This window comes from Anomaloglossus baeobatrachus, chromosome 1 (genome assembly GCF_048569485.1).
Source record: "Anomaloglossus baeobatrachus isolate aAnoBae1 chromosome 1, aAnoBae1.hap1, whole genome shotgun sequence".
Classification (NCBI taxonomy): Eukaryota; Metazoa; Chordata; class Amphibia; order Anura; family Aromobatidae; genus Anomaloglossus; species Anomaloglossus baeobatrachus.
This window is the reverse complement of record NC_134353.1, coordinates 293,113,654-293,138,053: the sequence shown is the minus strand read 5'-3', so window position 1 is coordinate 293,138,053 and position 24,400 is coordinate 293,113,654. Positions and strand designations below refer to the sequence as shown.

The following is a 24,400-nucleotide window of genomic DNA, read 5'->3' as shown; positions in this document are numbered from 1 at the left end:
CATTTTTGATCCGAGTCACATATCGAAATCCTCCATGGATGACCTCAGTGTGCAGTCCATTTGCTGTCCGATTTTTAACATTGTAATGGGTAACTGGAGCTTTGCAACTTTTCCTGAGATCTGATTCAGATGTCAGTGATTTTTTTGATATGAGAAAAACAGACCAAGTTTCACCAATGATTTTCATCAGTTTGGTCAAAGTTTCCTGATGAGAAAAAAAAAAACAACAAAAAAACTTTCTCCACCTTCTCCTGTAAGTCTGTGAAAAATGGAGTACAGAATATGGATGGCATACAACCACAGTTCAATTTTTGAACGGAGTCATAGATGTGCATTGTTGATTTTGATCCGATACTCGGGTCAATATCGGACATGATTCTGCACTTCTATGTAAACAGCCCCAAAGACTGTCATAGGTATGAGTGTTATTCGTAAAAAACAAACAAACAAAAAAAAAACAGATAGCACTCCTATGTGAAACACCTATGTAAAAAAAAAAATAATAACTAAATAATAAAAATGCAGGAAGAAGCAATCAAAATGTAGACCGTACCTCAAAATGGTAACAATGAAAACATCAGCTTGCGACACAAAAAAATAAAACCTTAACAAAGGTCTACCAATGACCAATGGATAAATAAAAAAAAGTTAATGGTTTTAGAAATTTCACAACATAAGCTAATCATGTTGCTAGGTCATTTTTACCACAAAATGAACACGGTAAAAACAAATCCAAAAACAGTTTTTATACCCCACGTCATCAGTAAATTCCACAACATTTGGAATTTTCTTTCTGTTTTTCAGTACATAATATAGTAAAATGAATTATATCATTGAAAACTAGAACAAACGTGAGACAAAAGGCGAAAGTGACAAAAAAACAGGGATCACCAGAAAATAGAAATTTTATTAGGTAAATATGCACTGGACTAAAGGGGGCTTTACACGTAACAACATCACTAACAAGATGTCGTTGGAGTCACGGAATTCGTGACGCACATTTGGCCTCGTTAGCGACGTCGTTGCGTGTGAAACGTACGAACGACCGCTAACGATCAAAAATACTCACCACATCGTTGATCGTTGACACGTCATTCAAATCCCAAATATCGTTGCTGGTGCTGGACGCAGGTTGTTTGTCGTTCCTGAGGCAGCACACATCGCTATGTGTGACACCCCAGGAATGACGAACAACACCGTACCTGCGTCCTCCAGCAATGAGGTGGGCGTGTCTTTCCTTCGGCTGCTCTCCGCCCCTCCGCTTCTATTGGCTGCCTGCCGTGTGACGTCGCTGTGACGCCACACGAACCACCCTCTTAGAAAAGAGGCAGTTCGCCAGCCACAGCGACGTTGCTAGGCAGGTAAGTACGTGTGATGGGGACTAACAATATTGTGCGCCACAGGCAGCGATTTGCCCGTGACGCACAAACGACGGGGGTGGGTGCTTTCATGAGCGACATCACTAGCAATGTCGCTGCATGTAAAGCAGACTTAACACAGAAAAACATTAAAAACATTTAAAATCCAAACAAAGAAAGTGAGACCACCCGACATCATCAAATATAAATTAGGTAAATCAGAAAAAAACACCACAAATAATATGAGAAGGCATACACAGCAATCAAACAGAGTGACATATCACATGAGGCAAGCAAGGTATTGGAAATGATCAGCAATATAAATAAAATGCATGTGAATATCATAGAATACCACACAGCAATTGGGTGAGTATATGCCCAAGTACTTAAACTAGAAACATATACTGTATAATGCCCAGTCATAATACAAACCAAATAAAGAGAGTCATATTTGAATGCTGAAGATGTGACAGGCATAGCATGCATGATAGAAAAGCGGTGGGTCCCACACACTCACCAAAAATCCCAATAAAGAATGATCTAACAGAAAAATAACAAGGCTACAATGCTGTTTTCAAAAGAAAAAATAATCAGAAAAATATATTTAAAATATAACTTTTATTGGATACATTTAAAGCAAAATTCCAAGCAGATGTGCAAACCCTTTGGCCAAGAAGGGGCACTTTTCAGGATTGCATCAGGCCAAGATGGATTTGATGTACGATGACTGAATTAGTCCAAAAAAACAGAGTGACTTCACAACACATTCATTTGGACTTTTACTGGTAGATTGTTACTATACTTGTCATGCCTCAGTTTTGGGACTTAATCCAGTGACCTCTTGTCATGTGATGAATTTCTTTCTCTGCTGAGTGCTTTACATATGCTGACCACTTGCGTGAGCATCGGTGTGCTCAGGTATGCTCGTTGCTCAGCCCAGTGTGAGATGCTTGCAGTGTTTGAACATCTCGCACTGGGAGTAAGAACAGCGTGAGCGGATATAGTGTGCAAACCCCCCAAAAAATGGAAACACCCTGCCCACCCTACACCGGAAGTATTTTGCTTATGGCAGGCTGTATGTGGGCAGTGACTCGAACTGCCAATCAGTGACTTCCATTGGGGTTTGGTCCAAGTCCGATCCCATGGAGGTACAGTTCAGCTGCACCTGCCAAACCGAACTTCCACGAATTTGCTGATCTGTACTGCTGAGCCACAGACTGGTTGGTCTCTGTCCAGCTGCTGATGGTTCTCTTACCTTTTGTTTTTCTTACTTTGGTTTTCTGTCAGGTGTTTCTCACTATCCTATTTTGGCTCTATCCTATGGCAGATTGGGTGAGGCTATTTATAATCACCTTGCACCAAAACCCCGTTTTTGGATGGAACATGTTAAGGTACAAGGTATCTTTGATTGGGTCAAGTAACCTTAAAGCATTGCAGAGGTTTCTAGGTATTATCGGACATTTATTACGGAACTCTTTGGTCATAGCCAAGCTTGTAACTGACATGACTAAAAAGGAAACAGACTTTCCCACTTGGTCAACCTAGGCAATAAATGCCTTTTCTGCAGTGACCTGGGCTGACCTATTGTTGTTAGCTCAGGTCACTGCATTGCTCTCCCAGCCAATGGGGAACATCCAGCTCTTCATTGACTGGGACAGTGTGGATCGTCATGGGAACCGCTTGGATTACAGCAGACCTGGATTTGTTTTTCTTTCTAATAAATTGGTGAAAGAGGGAATGTGGGGAGTGTTTTTTCAAATAAAAATGTGTTTGTCGTCTATTTTTTTTTATTAGTGACTGGGTTGGTGATGTCGGGTATCTGATAGACGCCTGACATCATGAACCCTAGGGCTTGATGACAGGTGACATTACACATCTGGTATTAACCCCATATATTACCCCGTTTGCCACCACACCAGGGCACGGGATGAGCTGGAGCGAAGCATCAGGATTGGCTCATTTAATGGATGCACCACTTCTGGGGCGGCTGCAGCCTGCTATTTTTAGGCTGGGAAGAGTCCAATAACCATGGACCTCCCTAGTCTGAGAATATCAGACCCAAGCAGTTCGCTTTACCTTGGCTGGTGATCCAATTTTGGGAGGACCCCCACGTGGTTTTTTTTTTTTAATTATTTATTTAATTTAAAATAATAGCGTGGGGTGCCCTCTGTTTTGGATTACCAGCCAAGGTGAAGCTGCCAGCTGTGGTTTGCAGGCTGCAGCCGTCTGCTTTACCCTAGCTGGCTACAAAAATAGGGGGAACCCCACGTCATTTTTTTTTCCATTTTTTTGGCTAAATACAAGGCTAAGCACCCCTTAGTAGAGTTGAGCGCGGTTCGCGGTTCTCCAGTTCGCGGTTCGAGTGATTTTGGGGGCTGTTCTAGATCGAACTAGAACTCGAGCTTTTTGCTAAAAGCTCGATAGTTCTAGATACGTTCGAGAACGGTTCTAGCAGCAAAAAGCAGGGCTTTTTACAGCTACAGTGTGCAGGAGACATCGCTGGCAGCCTGCCAGAAGCTGGTAACCAAGATAAACATCGGGTATCCAAGCAAAGCGCTTCGGTTAGTAACCCGATGTTTATCCTAGTTACGTGCAGGAAGCCCACACTTGCCCGCTCAGCTCGCTCCGCCCCCTCCTGCCCGCGGCATGTACACACGTACACACACACACACACACACACACTCTGCACACACACTCTGCACACATGGTCCCGCTCGGCTTACCTGCAGTGATGAAGTCCCGCCATCCCGACCTCAGCGCTATCACTGTCCTCCATGGCCACCGCTTGTCACATCACCTTCTCTCGCTTCCGACCCGAGACTGACTAGCGGTGACGTCACGGGCCTCTCGCGATACTTGGCTGTGAAGGCGGCGGTGCTGAACTCAGTGACAAGTGCTGTCAGCAGTGCAGGAGATCAGCGCAGGTAATGTACCTCGCTGACAGCAGCACTTGTCATCCCCTGCAGTGACCTGGGCTGACCCATTGATGTTAGCTCAGGTCACTGCATTGCTCTCCCAGCCAATGGGGAACATCCTGCTCTTCATTGACTGGGACAGTGTGGATCGTCATGGCAACCCCTTGGATTACACCAGACCTGGATTTGTTTTTCTTTCTAATAAATTGGTTAAAGAGGGAATGTTTTGGGGAGTGTTTTTTCAAATAAAAATGTGTTTGTCGTCTATTTTTTTTTATTACTGACTGGGTTGGTGATGTCGGGTATCTGATAGACGCCTGACCTCACCAACCCCAGGGCTTGATGCCAGGTGACATTACACATCTGGTATTAACCCCATATATTACCCCGTTTGCCACCGCACCAGGGCGCGGGATGAGCTGAGGCGAAGCACCAGGATTGGCGCATCTAATGGATGCGCCACTTCTGGGGCGGCTGCGGCCTGCTATTTTTAGGCTGGGGAGAGTCCAATAACCATGGACCTCCCTAGTCTGAGAATATCAGACCCCAGCTGTCTGCTTTACCTTGGCTGGTGATCCAATTTTGGGGGGACCCCTACGTGTTTTTTTTTTTTTAATTATTTATTTAATTTAAAATAACAGCGTGGGGTGCCCTCAGTTTTGGATTACCAGCCAAGGTGAGGTTGCCAGCTGTGGTCTGCAGGCTGCAGCCGTCTGCTTTACCCTAGCTGGCTACAAAACTAGGGGGATCCCTACGTCATTTTTTTTTCATTTTTTTGGCTAAATACAAAGCTAAGCACCCCTTAGTGCCACATGAAAGGCACCAAAGGGTGCAAAATTACAAAATGCAGGAGAGTGGGACATTATGTGTCTTTCTTCCATTATAATGACAGAAAAGACTGATATGAAGTGTACAAGCACAAGAAAATCACCAGAGCGCTCTACGCTGTGAAAAGCAGAACAAAATGGCACTGGAGTGAACATGTGACCGCCTCATGTAGGATGAAGCTATGGATCCTGGGTAAATTTATGCATTTACCCTCCTTCAGTTTTTTTGCAGTACACAAAAAAAACGGAAGGCACACGGATGACAAACAGATGACATACGGACCATCTACGGAACGGAAACGGATGCCACACGGATGCACCCGTGAAAAAAAACGGACTGTTTTTTGCAGACCGCAAAAATGGATCGGTCGTTTTAATGTAGCCTTATTCTGATCTGCCGTTTATAAACAGCAGGCAGAAATAAGTGAATAGCGCCCCCCGGCGTCAGAAAATCTCCGGGGTTTCAGGGCTAGCTGAGACCCTGGAGATCATGATTCAGGACGGTTTTTCCGGTCCCCGCTCACGTGATCACAGGTATACACCGTACACCGATGATCACGTTACAGTAAATGACAGCGCCGGTACAAAATTATTTATCTCCCATCTGGCATGAACAAACACTTCTTGTCCACTTCTTCTCCACCTTTTCTCCACTTTTTCTCCATTTTTTTCTCCACTTTTTCTCCACTTTTTCTCCACTTTCTCTCCACTTTTTCTCCACTTTTTATCCATTTTTTCTCCACTTTTTCTCCACTTTTTCTCCACTTTTTCTCCGTTCTTTTTCTATGGTCGGTCTACCCATTAGCTCTGCCATGCATACTGTAGCTCTACACCTACTGCACATGTTACTTTATGATTGACATCTCTTTCGTATCAGAGCTGTCTAAGCCTACTCTGACCCCATATTTGTCATTACTATATTGTCCTTGTACTGTATTATGACATTTGTATCATGTGTTTCATTTCTTGCTGTGTTGCAATTTTTTTGCTGCATCCCAATTGTACCTCTACATTGTTCGAGTTTATGTTATTGTTCTCTCACTCTTATGTGATACTGATTATTGTCATTTTTCATGATTACATGCAGATAAGTCCAATCTGACGAAGGCTCAGGCCGAAACGTCATTTGTAACTTGTTTTGGACAAAAACATATATGCTTATGAAAATTTTTTTTTTCTTAATACGGACCAATAAAGAGTGATTTTGCATTACTATCCGTTGTGACTTACTGACTTAGTCTGGGAGATTTAGAGTGCCGAGGTTACTCACTAATTTTATCTATTATTACCTCTGAGCACCTATATACCAGTGAGCAGAGCTTCCTCTACAGTAGTTCTTCTGATTAGGCATGCCCTTACCTCATGAGCAGGGCATTGCAGCTTTGGTAGCAACCATTACGACATGGACTCTGCTGCTGTGGACCCGGGGAGAGTGAGTGCAGATTCATTGCACCCACACTCCTCACATGAAGGGTCTGCACTCCTAGAAAATGGGGGATACGTTCCCTAAGTGTCTCCCCCCCATATTCTAGACGGTCCAGAGTCGTCATGGGACCGCTTTATTTTTTTTCTTACAATAAATTGGTGAAAGAGGAAATGTTTTGGGGACTGTTTTTTCAAATAAATTTCTTTTGTCGATTTTTTTTTTTTTTTGTTAGTACTGACAGTTTATGATGTTGGGTATCTAATAGACCCCATGACATCACAAACTGCTGAGCTTGATCTCATGTGACTTTACAGCTAGTATCAACCCGATTTATTACCCCGTTTGCCACTGCACCAGGGCACGGGATGAGCTGGGGTGAAGCGCCAGGATTGGCGCATCTATTGGATGCGCCACGTCTGGGTTGCCTGCGGCCTGCTATTTTTAGGCTGTGAAGGCCCAATAACTATGGACCTTCCCACCCTGAGAATACCAGACCACAGCTGTCCGCTTTACCTTGGCTGGTGATCCAATTTGGGGGGGACCCTACTTTTATTGTGTAATTATTAATATTTATAAAATAATTATAAAAAAGAGCCTGAGGGGACCTCCACATTGGATCCCTAACCACGGTAAAGCTGCCAGCTGTGGTTTTCAGCTACAGCCGTCTGCTTTACCCTAGCTGGCTATCAAAAATGGGGGACCCAACGTCATTTTTTTTTTTTAACTATTTTTTAAATAGAAAAAATTATTGGGCTTCCCTGTATTTTGATTGCCAACCAAGGTAACGGCAGGCAGATGGGGGTGGCAACCCATAGCTGTCTGCTTTATCTGCGCTGAGAATCAAAAATACCGCGGAGCGCTACGTCATTTTTTTAAAGATTTATTTTTACAGCACTGTGATGTCCAGCAATCAAAATACAGGGAAGCCCATTTTGTTTTTAGTTATTTAAATAAATAATTAAAAAAAATATATATGGGCTCCCGCTGCATTTTTTGTATTGCTAGCTAAGGGTAATCCAAGCAGCTACTGGGTGCTAACCCCCACTGCTTGGTGTTACCTTCACTGGCAATGGAAAATCCAGCGAAGCATTTTTTATTTTTTTTGCCAAAAAACTACAAAAAAAGGACGTGAGCTTCGCCATATTTTTGTATGCTAGCTAGGTATAGCAGGCAGGTGCTGGAAGAGTTGGATACAGCGCCAGAAGATGGCGCCTCTATGAAAATGCCATTTTCTGAGGCGGCTGCCGTCTGCAATTCGCAGCAGTGGGGCCCAGAAAACTCAGGCCAACCTGTGCTGCGGATTCCAATCCCTAGCTGCCTAGTTGTACCTGGCTGGACACAAAAATGGGGCGAAGCCTACGTCATTTGTTTTCTAATTATTTCATGAAATTCATGAGATAATAAAAAAAGGGCTTCCCTTTATTTTTGGTTCCCAGCCGGGTACAAATAGGCAACTGGGGGTTGGGGGCAGCCGTACCTGCCTGCTGTACCTGGCTAGCATACAAAAATATGGCGAAGCCCACATAATTTTTTCAGGGGGCAAAAAACTTCTGCATACAGTCCTTGATGGAGTATGCTGAGCCTTGTAGTTCTGCAGCTGCTGTCTGTCTGTATGGAGAAGAGCAGAACCAAAAATATAGGGAAGCCCGTTTTTTTTAATTATTTCACTTATTTCATGAAATAATTAAAAAACAAATGACGTGGGCTTCGCCCCATTTTTGTGTCCAGCCAGGTACAACTAGGCAGCTGGGGATTGGAATCCGCAGCACAGGTTAGCCCGAGGTTTCTGGGCGCCTCTGCTGCGAATTTCAGTCCGCAGCCGTCCCAGAAAATGGCGCTCTCATAGAAGCGCCATCATCTGGCGCTGTATCCAACTCTTCCAACAGCCCTGGAGCCGGGTGGCTTGTTGGGTAATCATGAGTTAATACTGGCTTTGTTTTACTAGCCAGTATTAAGCCAGAGATTCTTAATGTCAGGCACGTTTGACCCGGCCATTAAGAATCTCCAATAAAGGGTTAAAAAAAAGACACCACACAGAGAAAAAATACTTTAATAGAAATAAATACACAGACACATTAGAGACTCCATCTTTATTACCCCCTGTCAGCCCTCCACGATCCATGGACTTCTGTCTTTCTCGATCAACAAATGCAGCTCTGCTCCATCACTGCTGCATGGGGGAAGACGCTGCTTCCCGTGGAGCATTCACTCCGTGAAAGCTGCATGAGAAGCAGCGTGCAGCCTTCACTCCGTGAGTGATCAGTGCTGCTAGCGGTAACAGCGGTAACGCTGACAGACGCGTTACCATAGCAACGGTGCTCCCGGAGCCGCGGTTAGCGGTGACGTCACCGCTAACTGCGTTGCTATGGCAACGGTGATCTCCGTTAATGACCGGCTGTGTCAGCCGGTCCCTAACGGAACGGGGAGTCGACCGTGTGCTAGAGCAAATGTGCACCGTGTACCGGAGAGATGCACTCGCAGGTCCTACATGACGCGTCATAGTCATGTGACCAGTCTGTAGCCAATGAGATAATAGCCACGTGACTGGTCACATGGCTATTTTGACGTCACGATAGGTCCTGCATCTCTGCTGGCAGTGCCGGTCACCGGGAGGATTCAGCGATCATCGGATGGAATAGCGGCAGGAGACAGAGTGCAGGAGGGATCGCGGGGACCGGTAAGTGTTATGGCAATGTTTATTAACTGTATGTGTACATTTATAATGCATTTTTATGTGTTTGTGATTGCCTCCCATTATAGCCTATTGGTTCGAGTTCGGTTCGTCGAACGTTCGACGAACCGAACTCGAACGGGAGCTCCGTTCGGCGAACCGACCTCGATCCGAACTGCGACCGGTTCGCTCATCTCTACCCCTTAATGCCACATGAAAGGCACCAAAGGGTGCAAAATACAAAATGCAGGAAAGTGGGACATTATGTGTCTTTCTGCCACTATAATGACAGAAAAGACTGATATGAAGTGTACAAGCACAAGAAAATCACCAGAGCGCTCTACGCTGTGAAAAGCAGTAGAAAATGGCACTGGAGTGAACATGTGACTGCCTCATGTAGGTTGAAGCTATGGATCTGTACCGCCCTGGGGGCTCGGCTGCTCTCCGCCGAGCCGCTCGGATCTGGGCTCGGGTTGTTGGTGGCTCGAGCGCCTCCGGACCGGGGGCCACGTCGCTCTGGAAAGGGGGGGTTTGGTTGTTTGGTTTGGGGTGGACCGGTTTCATGGCCGGAGCCGCGGTGACCGGTAGCAGTTCGTGACACCACCCACGGGTCGTGGTGAGGTGATGGGCACCACCGCTGCAGTGAGGGTGCGGGGGCTCATCCGAGATCGGTGGTGGGTCGCAGCTAGGTGTTGACCCCTCCGTGGGTAGGGGGTTTGTTGGTCCCAAGGCCAGATGGCAGGAGCGTGGGGTTGCAGGACGCAGGGGCTCGCTTGCGGTGCGGTGCCTGATGGCACTGGTGTACTCACGATTAAACCACACAGAGTCAATGGTAAACCAAGTTCGGTGTAGATCGGTGCCCGCAGCCGGCTGCGTGTGTCCCCAATGAGGTTAGTGATGTCGCCTTTCTCCTGCACCTTTAAATTTGCTATAGTGACTCCTATGCATCAGCAACGGTAGTCCGCTCCCCGGATTTTGGGTACCGGAGGAGCCCTTTTGTCCGCAGGTGCTGGCCCTTTGGATCTCTGGCCCTTGGCGGTGGCTCTTATCCGGAATCGGTGAGCTGTAGCCGTCTATCGGGACTTTGGGTGGGAATGAACCCCTGAGGTCCAGACCACAATCAGTAGATTTGTCTGAGCCTGGTTGCTTCTGGGGTAGAACGGGGTCTGAGTACCCTGCCTGGTGCTCCGGTTGACTTGTTAGCTCCCCGGTTCAGGTCCGAAGGGTCACCACCCTCTTCTCGATCTCTACGGTTCTGCAGTTCAGTCCCTGTCCGGACTCCTGCAGACGGCCACCACCGTCTGCCTGCCTGACCGTTCCAAGGGGTCCTAGGCTCCGTCCTAGGCCCCTAACTCTCAGCTCGCCACTTTTACTCCTCTCACTACTCCTCTCCCCACTCGACTCACTTGTCCTTTCCCTGCCTCAGGCCAGCTGACTCCTCAGAGGGCGTGCCTATCCGTCTGGCTCCGCCCACCTGGTATGCCTGGCTAGACCTGAGGGAGGTGGTCAGGACTTGTTGGCTGCTGGTGCCTCACTGGGGTGGGGGTGTGTGGTGTTGTGTGTTGTTACCTGTGACTCCTGGGGGTCCAGGGCGTCACAGATCCTGAATAAATTTATGTTTTTTCCCTCCTTCTGTTTTTTTGCAGTATGCAAACAAACGGAAGGTACACGGATGACATATGGACCGTATATGGAACAGAAACGGATGCCACACGGATGCACCCGTAAAAAAAACTAACCGGTTTTTTTGCGGACCGCAAAAACGGATCGGTCGTGTGAATGTAGTCTTATTCTGATCTGCCGTTTATAAACAGCAGGCAGAAATAAGTGAATAGCGCCCCCCAGCGTCAAAAAATCTACGGGGTTTAGAGGGTAGCTGAGACCCTGGAGATCATGATTTAGGCCGGTTTTTCCGGTCTCCGCTCACGTGATCACCGGTATACACCGTATACCGATGATCACGTTACAGTAACTGACAGCGCCGGTAAAAAATTATTTATCTCCCGTCTGGCATGAACAAATGAACAAACATGAAAAATCTCCACCCCGGTCCCCTCCGGTCCCCCGATGTCGCCAAAGTGCCCCCCCTGACACCCTCCCGGAAATCCAAGATGGCCGCGCGCATAGCAGCGCGCCGGCCGCATTCACCCTACTCCTCTGATTTCTGTCGCATGTGCCATGACACATGTGACACAAAACTCCTCCCCAGGCCCTGCCAGGTCACCCCCTATAACCCCACCGGTGTTGCCCGGTGTACCTGTGCAGCATTGATCCCCCGCGGCCCTCTCCTTAACAATAGACGCTGCCGCATGCACAGAGCAGCTGTCAGCTCAGCTTCCTGTGTTCAGACACAGTGAGTGGTGGTTATGCATCTGTAAGCTAAATGGGTGGCACGGTGGCTCAGTGGTTAGCACTGCAGTCTTGCAGCACTGAGGTCCTGGGTTCAATTCCCACCAAGGACACCATCTGCAAGGAGTTTGTATGTTCTCCCTGTGTTTGCATGGGTTTTCTCCCACACTCCAAAGACATACAGATAGGGAATTTAGATTGTGAACCCCAATGGGGACAGGGTTCCCAATGTATGTAAAGCGCTATGGAATTAATAGCGCTATATAAATGAATAAATTATTATTACTGCAATGCCCTGCTCATGAGGTAAGGAACATAGTTGATCAGGAGAGCTATACTACATTTCCAAATGGAGGTATTTGATTTTATAGTTGCCCTGCTGAACGACTACCAAACATGAGAGTCCGTTATATGCCACAAAAAACACATCTAAATAGCGAGCACTGTTGTTTAGTATTCATTCAGCTGGATAACTGGACTTATTCCATCTCCAAGATCCTATCCCCAATATATAGTAGGTGGAATAGCAATAATATCAGCAAATACCAATATTTGGAAATGTAGAATAGTTCTCCTGATTAGGCATGCCCTTACCTCATGAGCAGGGCATTGCAGCTTTGGTAGCAACAGTTACGACATGGACTCTGCTGCTGTGGACCCGGGGAGAGTGGGTGCAGATTCATTGCACCCACACTCCTCACATGGAGGGTCTGTACTCCTAGAAAATGGGGGATACTTTCCCTGAGCATGTCCCCATCATATTCTAGACAGTCCAGAGTCGTCGTGGGACCCCCTTATTTTTTTTCTTACAATAAATTGGTGAAAGAGGAAATTTTTTGGGGACTGTTTTTTCAAATACATTTTTTTGGCTATTTTTTTTGTTAGTACTGACAGTTTGTGATGTCGGGTATCTGACAGACGCCATGACATCACAAACTGCTGGGCTTGATGTCAGGTGACCTTACAGCTAGTATCAACCCCATTTATTACCCCGTTTGCCACCGCACCAGGGCACGGGATGAGCTGGGGTGAAGCGCCAGGATTGGCGCATCTAGTGGATGCGCCACTTCTGGGGCGCCTGCGGTCTGCTATTTTTAGGCTGTGAAGGGCCACTAACTATGGACCTTCCCACCCTGAGAATACCAGACCACAGCTGTCCGCTTTACCTTGGCTGGTGATCCAATTTGGGTGGGGACCCTACTTTTTTTTGTAATTATTATTATTTATAAAATAATTATAAAAAAGAGCCTGGGGTGACCTCCACATTGGATCCCCAACCACGGTAAAGCTGCCAGCTGTGGTTTACCCTAGCTGGCTATCAAAAATGGGGGGACCCAACGTCTTTTTTTTTAACTATTTTTTTAAATAAAAAAAATTAATGGGGTTCCCTGTATTTTGATTGCCAGCCAAGGTAACGCCAGGCAGATGGGGGTGGCAACCCGTAGCTGTCTGCTTTAACTGCGCTGAGAAATAAAAATACCGTGGAGCGCTACGTCATTTTTTTCTAAAGATTTATTTTTACAGCACTGTGATGTCCAGCAATCAAAATACAGGGAAGCCCTTTTTGTTTTTAGTTATTTAAATAAATAATTAAAAAAAATATATATGGGCTCCCGCTGCATTTTTTGTATTGCTAGCTAAGGATAATCCAAGCAGCTACTGGCTGCTAACCCCCCTGCTTGGTGTTACCTTCACTGGGAATGGGAAATCCAGGGAAGCATTTTTTATTTTTTTTGCCAAAAAACTACAAAAAAATTACGTGGGCTTCGCCATATTTTTTGTATGCTAGCCAGGTACAGCAGGCAGCTACGGGCTGCCCCCTACCCCCAGCTGCCTATTTGTACCCATGAGTAGCCGGGAGCTAAAAATATAGGGAAGGCCTTTTTTTAAATAACTCATGAATTTTATGAAATTAAAAAAAAAAACGATGTAGGCTTCACCCCATTTGTGTATCCAGCCGGGTACAACTAGGCAGCTGGGGATTGGAATCCGCAGCACAGGTTAGCCCGAGGTTTGTGGGCGCTTCTCCTGCGAATTGCAGTCCGCAGCCGCCCCAGAAAATGGCGCTTTCATAGAAGCGCCATCATCTGGCGCTGTATCCAACTCTTCCAGCAGCCCTGAAGCCGGGTGGCTTGCTGGGTAATAAGGGTTAATACTGGCTTTGTATTACTAGCTAGTATTAAGCCAGAGATTCTTAATGTCAGTCAAGTTTGACCCGGCCATTAAGAATCTCCAATAAAGGGTTAAAAAAAAAACACCACACAGAAAAAAAATACTTTAATGGAAATAAATACACAGACACACTTAGAGATTCCATCTTTATTACCCCCTCTCAGGCCTCCATGATCCATGGTCTTCTGTCTTCTTTCTCAACACATGCAGCTCTGCTCCATCAGACAGCATGGGAGAAAGGGCGCTGTGGTCCGTACAGAAATCACTCTGTGAGAGTGACCACACGACAGGTTGCCATAGCAACGCTGCTCCGATCACGTGATTCCGGTGCCGCTGCGTGTGGTAGCGGTGACGTCACTGCTACCAAGCGCGTTGCTATGGCAACGGTTATCTCCGTTATTGACCGGCTGTGTCAGCCGGTCAATAAGGGAACGGGGAAGCAGAACGGGGAGACGACCGTGTGCCAGAGCATGTCGCCGGTACACGGCGATACAGAAACGATCACCGCGTACTGGAGATGCACTGACAGGACCTAGGACAGGATATGACGTCTAGCCATGTGACCAGTCTGTAGCCAATGAGATAACAGACACGTGACTGGCTCATGCTATTTTGATGACATCACGTAGGTCCTGTCATCACTGCTGGTTACCGAGGACGCAGCGATTATCGGGAGGAATAGCGGCAGGAGACAGAGTGCAGGACGCATCCCGGGGACCGGTAAGTGTTATGGCAATGTTTATTAACTGTATGTGTACATTTATAATGTGTTTTTATGTGTTTGTGATTGCCTCCCATTGTTTCCTATGGGTTTGAGTGGTTCGCCGAACCGGTTCGCCGACCCGAACTCGAACCAGACCGCCCCGAACTCGAACCAAGCTCAAGCCGATCCATGACCGGTTCGCTCATCTCTAATTGTAATGCAGTTTTTTCTGTCTGAGAACCAGTCCCATCCTTTAGCCAGGTCTATTCAATTTCCTATATAGCCAGGTCCCTTGCTTCCCATACACAGCAGGCTTCAACCGCACAGAGGTAACATTTGGTTAGGTACCCATACAAACAAGCAGGTGTTAACCGCATATAGAGGTAACATTTGGTTAGGGACCCCATAAATAAGAGATTACCGTGAAGTTGGTTATGGGGCAGTAATGAATTGATCAATACATTAGCTAAATATCTCTTTTTTCAAATAATCCTCAGCAGTTATGAAATGTCACATTTCAATTTTTTCAATTTTTCATATGGCTAATTGCATTTTTCATTCCTTATGTATTATAAAGCAGTTATGCTTGTTCATATTTCTCTGAATTTAGTGTGCAGCTTTCAATTTTGTATATTTTCTGCCCTCAAGACAGCCTTCTCTAAGGCTCCTGTTCTCAGTCAACCAGAAGTTGGTCCACCTTTTGTGTTTGAGGTAGATGCTTCTTCTGTGGGGATGGGGGTTGTTCTTTTGCAAATAAAAAAAGAATGGGTACCTTCATTCTTGTGCTTTTTATTCCCAGAAACTCTCTCTAGTGGAGTCAAATTATGATATAGGTGACAATGATATTCTGATGGTTAAGAGCCTTTGAGGAATAGAGACATTAGTTGGAGGTGGCTAGACATAAGGTAACCAGGGGCGTAACTACCACGGTCGCAGTGTTCGCCATTGCGACCGGGCCCGGGAGGTTAGGGGCCCGCAGCCGCCCGGCAGATCAGCAGCCAGCTCCTTTCTGTGAGAGTTGCTGCGCTGTTCTGCCGCAGATCACGTGGCCGCTATATGACCTGGTCGCCGCCGCTGACACCGGGCCCCCCTGCCCTGTGTCATCGGCGGCAGCACTGGGCCCCTATCATCGCACACTGCTATGATATTGCATAGAGCGGCTGGCTCTTCCCCCGTGCCTGCGCGGTGACATCACTCCTGTGCCACTGATGGGCTGAGTGCGCACAGCGCAGGACGGGAGGACGCCGACCGGAGCCAAGGGGGAACTAGGAAAGAGGTGAGGACGAGCACGGTGAAACAAGTAGAGGTGAGGACAGAGCAGCGGTGGAAGAAGAAGACAGGTGAGTACTTTTTTTTTTATCAATCAGTGAGTAAGAGAAACCTAGCTGCAGGACACATGGAAGCCCTGGGTGGGCTGGCTGCATGACACATGGAGGCCCTGGGGGGCTGGCTGCATGACACATGAAGGTCTATGGGGCTGCATAATAAACATGAAGGACACCTTATACATTGAATATAGGAGTGCATTATACAGGAGGAGTATGGGGCTGCATAATACAAAATGAAAATTTTTGGGGCTGCATTATAATACATATAGGACTATGGGGGCTACATTATAATATATGGAGGACTATGGAGGCTACCTTATACATGGACTATAGGGGTGCGTTATAAAATATGAAGGACTATGTGGTGCAGTATAATCTTTGGAGAACTATGGGGTGAATTATAATACATGGAGAATTATGGAAATTCATTATAATAATCGGAGGGCTATGAGGGCTACTTTATACATGGAGGACTATGGGGGTGCATTATAATATATGGAGGACTATGTGGTGCAGTATAATATATGGTGAACTATGGGGTGAATAATATATGAAGGACTATGGGGTGAATTATAATACATGGAGAATTATGGGAAATGCATTATAATAAATGGAGGACTATGGAGGTGTATTCTAATATACGAAGGGTTATGTGGGACCCTTTATACTATATGGAAGGCTATGCGGGGGCCATTATAGTATTTAAAGAACTATATACGAGGGGGACAAAGATACAAGCATGGGATGGGAATGTTTTCTGTTGCGGGAAAAGGGGTCTTTCCCTCGGCACCCAGTTTTCCCATGCTCTGCTGTATATCTTCTCTCAGCACCCAGCTTTCCTATGCTCTGATATTGGAAAGCTGGGTGCCAAGGACAAGATGGATATCAGAACATGGGAAAGCTGGGTGCTGATAGAGGGATTTCAGATCATGGGAAACCAGGGTGCTGTGGGTAAAAGCCAATTGCAGCATCATTATCCTGTACCCTGAGTGTAAGTGTCATTTTCCCGTACCCTAAGTGTCGGTGTATGTGGAGGGGGGGCCCCGGTCCAAATTTTGCACCAGGACCCATCAAACTCTAGTTACGCCACTGAAGGTAACAGTACTTACTGGTCCTAAAAATCTGCTGTAAGTTGACACAGCTAATTGCTTAAACACCAGACAGGTTTGATGGGCCTTTTATTTGCCCGGTTTGATTTTACTGTGACTTACTTATCTCCATGGATCGAAGAAGGATAAGGTTGGTGCTTTGTCTTGTAGCTTTGTCCCCCCAGAGTTGCAGGACAAAAATCCTGTCAAGATTCTTAGTGAGGGGGTGGTGGTGGGTGCTCTGGGGTAGATCTCAAACGGCGCATGCCGGATTCACAGGGGAGTGCGCCAGATGTTTTCCTTCCCAGGAGAGTGCAACAGAGGGTTTTCCTTTGAACAAACTTTATGCACAAATAAAGTGCATGACTCCATTTTGAAAGGGTATTTGGGTTCTTCTGCCACTTGGAGATCTTTTTCCAGGTCCTTTTGGTAGCAAAATGCTCATAAGGATGTTGTTGGGTATGTCTGTAAATGCAGAGTCTGTGCCAGGGCTAAAGCCTCTTGTTAAGCCCCAGCGGTTTATCTCTTGCCTAATGAGGTTCCGTCACAGCCCTGGACCCACTTGTCCATGGAGTTTGTCACTGATTTGCCTAATTCTGGTGAAACAGTACCTGACACGCCTGGAACCCAGAATTGAATTGCAGTTTAACCGTCACAGGACTCAAGACTTCAATAATCTTATAAGGACTTACAAATTTTGGAGCAAATTTCTTAGATGCCACTTTAATACATACAGATTTTTGAGGAGAGCCACCTAAAAAATAGGGGCCTTCCTACATCTGCAATTAGCACTTTTTTTTTTGCCCCGTAACTAGTTACTAAAAGATCCCTTTCGACCTCTTTCTAGACTTTGTTCAATCAGGAAGCAAATTTCTCCTCCTTCGGCATGGAGGATTGCAAACCTGGAAATTTAAAAAAAAACAACAAAAAAAAAAACGATTAAAAGCAACACCATAAATGAAATGCATGGTCTGGTAACTAGAGGAATGGTTATTTAGAGCAAATTTAGCAAGTGGCAGAAATTCCAATCAGTCCTCCTGATAAGACGAAACAAAACAGCTTAAATACTCTTCTACCTCTTGGTTCATCCTCTCTATCTGACTATTAGTCTCAGAATGATAACCTTAGGAAAACAATAGTTTGATACCCAATCTGCAGCAAACAGTATGCCAAAAACTTGCCAAAAACTTAATTCTTCCATCAGAAATAATGTTGTAATTTAATTTAATAATATGAGAAATGAACAATATAACTAAACTCTTAGCCGTAGGCAACTTTTGAAGTGGGATCAAATGAACAATTTAGCTGAAATGGTCCACCACCACCCATGACATAGTATTACCATCATGTTCTGTGCCTGCACGCTGCGCTTTCAGTATATATGTAGCAGAGCTAGAATCATCGTGGGATCTTGTGTAGATTATGACTGACCTGCAGGGGTGTTTTATGGGTTAATAAAGGGGTGAAAGAGGATATTTTTTGTATTTTATTTCAAATAAAGGATTTTTTCAGTGTTTGTGTTTATTTATTTTCACTTACAGATTAGTAATTGGGGGGGGTCTCATAGACACCTCCCATTACTAATCTAGAGCTTAGTGGCAGCTGTGAGCTGTCACTAACAATTATTGCACCAATTGCCACTGCACCAGGGCAATTGGGAAGAGCCAGGTAAAGTTCTGGAATTGTCGCATCTAATGAATTCGACAATCCTGGATCGTTGCAGTCTGCTATTTTTAGGATGGGTGGGGTCTCAATAACCATTGGTCTCCCTAGTCTGAGAATACTAGCCCTAAGCTGTCAGCTTTATAATGGCTGGGTAACAAAATTAGAGGGGACCACACATGTTTTTTAAAATTATTTATTTAAATATTTTTTTTTTTTTAAAAGCCACAAGGGGTCCCTTTTATTTTGATACACAGCCAAGATAAGCGCATGGCTGGGTGCTGAAGCATGCTTTATCTGTGTTGTGACTCCCCAGCGCTTGTGCACATCAAAATTGAAGACTGTGCCCTTCTATAAGCAGCCTTCAATTTTGATATGTGCAGGTTCTGCGGAATCACTGCAACTTCAGTGTAGGGGAGAGACACCAGGCAAAATGTGCAGGCACAGGATTTCCGGCCATTCATCTGACATCATAAGGCATACTAAAAAGTGTGCCCTAAAGTGAGGCATACCTTAAAGAATGTTTTCAAGTGTTGTGCTTAAAGTATCGATATGTTGAAAATACTATGCGTAACATTTAGCAAAAGACTGTTAAAAAAGAACTGAGTCTGTGTCGGTGACTCCCCTGCTGATACAGTAGGTCCTAGTTAGAGATGAGCGAACCTGAGGTTTATGGCTGGTTGCATGTGGGCAGAAACTCGAACGGCCCAATTAGTGACTTCCATTGGGGTTCAGGTCAAGTCTGTGTCCCAAACTAAACTTTATCTAAAGTCTGGCTGAATCCACTGAGCCAAAATTCCGCAGGTCTGCTTATGTCTATTCCTGGTCTGTTAGACTGCCTAAAACAAGGTATAACTTGTACCCCCAAAGACCACACTCAAAGCCAGGACCACCGCAACTATGAACCCCCTTGCTTAGTGGGAGTGGCTGGGGTGCAGACTACAGGAGGGATCCCCTTGCCCGCCACTACTGTCTCAAGCCACCCTCACAAGTACACCACATATAAGCTTTTTTCTATTCCCATGTACAATGAGCTGTGCACGCTAACCTCCTATCCTTACAGTGTACAAACATAAAACGGTGCTCCTTGGCCAACCATCCTCTTTTATAGTAGCTGTGATAGCCCCTGATTGGCTGCACTACAACTATGTGATGACATAGCTGCAGAGCATTAAGTGGTAGAGTCATTAGCCCCATCGCTGATGCTTCAGTAGTGTGTGAAATGGCATTGGACATTGTTATCCTATCAAATGGCAAAGTGTTTGAATTTGTGAGGACTTGTGAATGTCAGGAAATTCGACTGAAAGTTGATCCTCATCAGATTGATTTGCTCATCTCTAGGGGGCACCTTGCTGGTCTCAGTGATTTTGCAGTATCCATTCTAAAGCTCATATGGGCAGCACTGGATCCATTGAACTATGAGACCATATTGCTATAGTTGCAGAGTACATATAAATTGTGTATGTACAAAAACTTCACATGCACAAAATTAAAAAAGGAAAACAAGTTGTACCACAAAAAGCTTGTACATTTATGAAGAAAAGAAAATGTTATGAACGCTGGAATGCAAAAAAGCAAAATATTAAATGTTTGACCTTTTTGTTTTAGTTGGCAAATAAGGAGGAAAATTACATTATGAAATTTGAAACATACAGCACTGCATCTAACGCAACCGTCGTGCTGTACCTGACGAAGGTAACATACTTTTATTCTTTTCTATTAGTGAACCTGTGTTTTTTATTACTTACATATGCTACTTAAACATTCTATTGCAGGTTCCTAATAATGAAGATTTTGAAATCGGATTTCGGATACATAAGAATTTTGAAATCGGACTGCTCCAACCAGCTGACATTTCCATATATGAGTATTATGATCTTGGTAATAAATGCCTACCCTACATTTCTAAAAACTGCCTTCTTCATAAGTTATGAATCATAACTTATGATAAAACATAGAAGAAGGGTGTGCCTGATTTATATAACCTCTCTAAATGGATCTTATGAGTTTATATTACTAGAGGGAGTATTATGATCAAGATTCTGTTAGCCGGAGCCAAATGTCACGTCGAAGAGTGAACTTTGCTCCTTAGGTTTTACAGTGTGCAGATGTAATATACCCTAAGATCGACTAGTTTTCTGGAACAAAAAAAATGGAAAGCGAATGATAAAACTGAAGAACCCCTGTAACTGCTTAGTTTACTTTCCACCTATTGGGAGTTGTTGGCGCTCCTTTTTTTTTATTTATTTTTTTTTATAGCCAGTACTACTGGTGAACTTTTTTTTTTCGTCATGGCCAAATCAGCAGGTTTATGAGTATAAAAACTGTCATCCAGACTAAAGGGTGCTTTACACGCTGCGACATCGCTAGCGATCTCGTTAGTGATGTGACACGCCAGATCACAGATTTGATCTGCCGAGATCGCACATGTGACCGGCGCTATAAGGCTATGTGCGCACTTTAAATGTGAAGTTTCTCAAGAAAATTTCTTGAGAAACTTCTGGGAGTGAAAGATTTCCGGACCTCCGGAAAAAATCCGCACCAAATCCGCATGCGGATTTGCCGCGGATTAGCCGCGATTTTGCCGTGATTTTCCCGCGGGTGGTTCCCTGCGGATTTTGCAGGCTGTACTGCCGAAATCCGCACGGTACCTGCGGAAATAATGGACATGCTCATTTTCTCAAGAAATTTTCTCGAGAAATTCTTCTCAAGGAAATTTCTTGAGAAAAATCCGCACAGTGCGCACAGCTATTTTTTTTTTTTCATAGAATTTGCTGGGAAATGTCTGCACAAAGATTGCAGACATTTCTCAAGAAATTTCCGTGGCAAATCCGCGGGTAAATCCGCGGGTAAAACGGTCTAGTGCGCACAGAGCCTTAAACCGACCTACGTGCGATCTTGGCAGTTCGCATCTGCGATCTGGCGTGTCACATCGCTAACGAGATCGCTAGCGATGTTGCAGTGTGTAAAGCACCCTTTAGCTCTTTGGTGTGTTGTTTGAGAAAACTAAACAACCATGAAATCCTGATGTGTTATCTGTGGTCTTATAAACAGTGGTTAGCTCTACTCTATCTTGATATCTGATTACAGTTGAAACACTACATTTTGGTCCCAGCGATTGATAAGCTGGATAGGGGATAATTTCCAAACTTGATAAAAGCTCTTTAAAGGGAACCAACCACCAGGATTTTGCGATATAAAGTAAAGGCAGAGCCAAACTGGCACTAGGGTGCTGAATCCAGGCATATCTTTTGTTGAAAGATCAGATGCTTGGCTGCTGAAATTTCTGTAATCAAAGTTACAGAAATGCACTGCACTTTGATTGGTGTGTGCATCGAGGCGGACCTTTGTGGGTCAGGTCCTTGGTGTATATTCCTCCTCCTACATCCTATATGGCATGCCCTCTTTTATTTATGTAAAAATCATGCCACGCTGGCATTGCTGCTGTTGGTGGCATATGTACATTGCATTAGTAATTATGTCTTTAATAAAATGGCGCTGGAGTCTGCAAATGCACGTAACGAGATCTCCGGCGCCATTTTATTGAACACACTGTTGCGATTACTATGAGCAGCATCAGCAAGTGTGCAGACTTTTTTTTTACATCTGCGCACGTGCCCGTGCCCCTGCCACTTATAGTCTTTTCCACAGTGCCTTCAATAAAGTAGCGGTGGACACCACGGTACGTAAATGCGTGGACTCCGGCACCATTTTAATGAAGACATAATTACTGTGGCAATGTGTATATGCCACCAACAGGAGCAATGGCGGTGTGGCACAATACTTAAATATACAAAAGGGGGGCATACAATACAAGATGCAGGAGTATAAATTAAGGACATGACCCACAAAGGTCCGCCCTCGATTCACATGCCAGTCAAAGTGCTGTGCATTTCTGTAACTTTGATTATAGATATTTCAGCAACCAAGCATCTGATCTTTCTATAACAGGTATGCCTGTATTCAGCATCTTAGTGCCAGTATGGCACTGCCTTTACTTTATATAGCAAAATCCTGGTGGTTTGTTCCCTTTAATGACCGTTTTTAACAGTAGAAGTGTGGCACCCTGGACTAGCCAGGCCGTCACAGGGACTACAACACGACACCCCACCCCGAGATAGGCACACCAGTCAGACACAAATCCTTGTTTCCCCCCTCCAGGAGCTGATGTCCACACCAGGTAGGGTGGAGCCAGGTGGTTGGCCCCACCCACTGAGGAGTTCACAGTCCTGGAGGCGGGAAAGGAAGTTAGTTCAGCTCGGGCAGAGCTTGAGTGAAGTTAGGGAAGTGGTAGTAGAGGAGCAAACTGACTGTGTACGGGTACGTGGCCCGGGCACCGAGAGCAAGGTTGGCACGAGTGGTGGCCATCTGCAGGAGAGGCAGATCAACGCGGAACCGTAGGACCGGGGACGGACGGTGGCCCGCCGGTACCGAACCGGGGAGCGAAGTGAAGCCAGCACAAACCGGCAGGGTCTGCGGACCCCGACCAGGCTTGGAGTCGCTGTTATACTGGTCAAATCCGTTAGGAAACCCCTGGGGTTCCAGTCACTAACGGCTAAGACCCAATTGAAGGCAACCGTCCAACCAGCAAAAGGGAAATACAGCTACCGCCACAGCTAGGGTTCCCAGGGCCAGAGCCTGTGGGTAAAAGGGCTCCTCCGGCACATATACACGCTGGGGAGCGGGTTACCAGTGGGAAGCCATCGGGACCGAACATACACAAAAGGTGCAGGGAAAGGCAGCCAGCACCACCCGTCCGGGAGAAAGCACAGCAGCCGGCTGCGGGACCCGTCCATCCAGCCGTTTGTTTTACCAGAGACTTTGCATCCATTTGTGGCTGAGTGAGTACTACCGTGCCATCCGGCACCGCGCTGCACAGTCCAAGCGACCCTGCACCTTGCCAACCCTGCCTCCCCGTCACCTCACCGGGCCCCAGGACCACCAACCCCCTACCCACGGAGGGGAGAGAAACATCCCAGCTGCTCCCTGCCATCGCTCCCGGGATCACCGGTCAATAGCAGCGGTGGTGCCCAACCTCACGGACCCAATCCCCAAACTGAAGTACCCCCCCTTTTCACTCACGGGCGAGGAGCGCCGCTCGAGTCCACGGATCCGGCCCACCGCTCGAGCCACCGAGCAGCAGCAGCAGCGCCGGACCCGAGCGTGGTGAGTGCAGCGCCCCGCCGCCCGCGACAGAAGTAATATAGTGGGTTTTTTGCTACCTATGTTTTGCAGTATGATTGACCAATATAAATTTAAAGCGATGCCATTTATTATTCCTACCTATAACGATCTGTTAGTAGCTGCTCCCAGTCAATCTACTGCAGTGCACCTTTCAACCTTAGAAAACTGGCTTTTTTTAAAATTGTTATTGCCTTCCCATCAATATAATTATTTTTTTTTACAGTTTGAGCAAAATGAATTGATATATCAGTCACTGGTACCAAGATTTTCTCGAACAGTGACATTTTCAAAATGCTGCATTTTTAGAAATGACTAAATTCAACAGATCTGCCATAAACTGGCCTTAAAATTATCCTAACAGTTGAGGGATTTTGTCCCCTTTTCAATTGAAACAGGACCACGACCCTAGTCAATACCTGGGTAATGAAAGGCTCCCATAATCACTATTATGACTAATTTAGCCATAATTTTATTAGCCAATCCTCCAACTCCACAATTACGTTAGGGTGGGTCTGTAGATTACACCAAAAATTACTTTTTCATTGTTTATCACCACATGTAATTCTACCCACAAGGTTTCAACCTCATTATCATGCACTATCACAGTCTCTTTCATATCCATCATAGACATAATCCTCTTTTCCTATTAGCCCTAATAGACTTTGCATTGAAGAATGACCTCCGGTCCAGTTCCCTTCATGAAATACTGGAGCAATC

The 24,400-nt window shown here is 45.6% G+C and overlaps 1 protein-coding gene across 1 annotated transcript in view; it reads left to right on the top strand.

Moving 5' to 3' along the window:
- Positions 1-24,400, top strand: part of LOC142291993 (venom factor-like) — a 353,454-nt gene that overhangs the window by 289,941 nt on the left and 39,113 nt on the right. The window contains exons 35-36 of the mRNA XM_075337006.1: positions 20,108-20,194; positions 20,275-20,380. Of these exons, the coding sequence (XP_075193121.1) occupies positions 20,108-20,194; positions 20,275-20,380 (193 nt within the window). The remainder of the gene's footprint in view (positions 1-20,107; positions 20,195-20,274; positions 20,381-24,400) is intronic.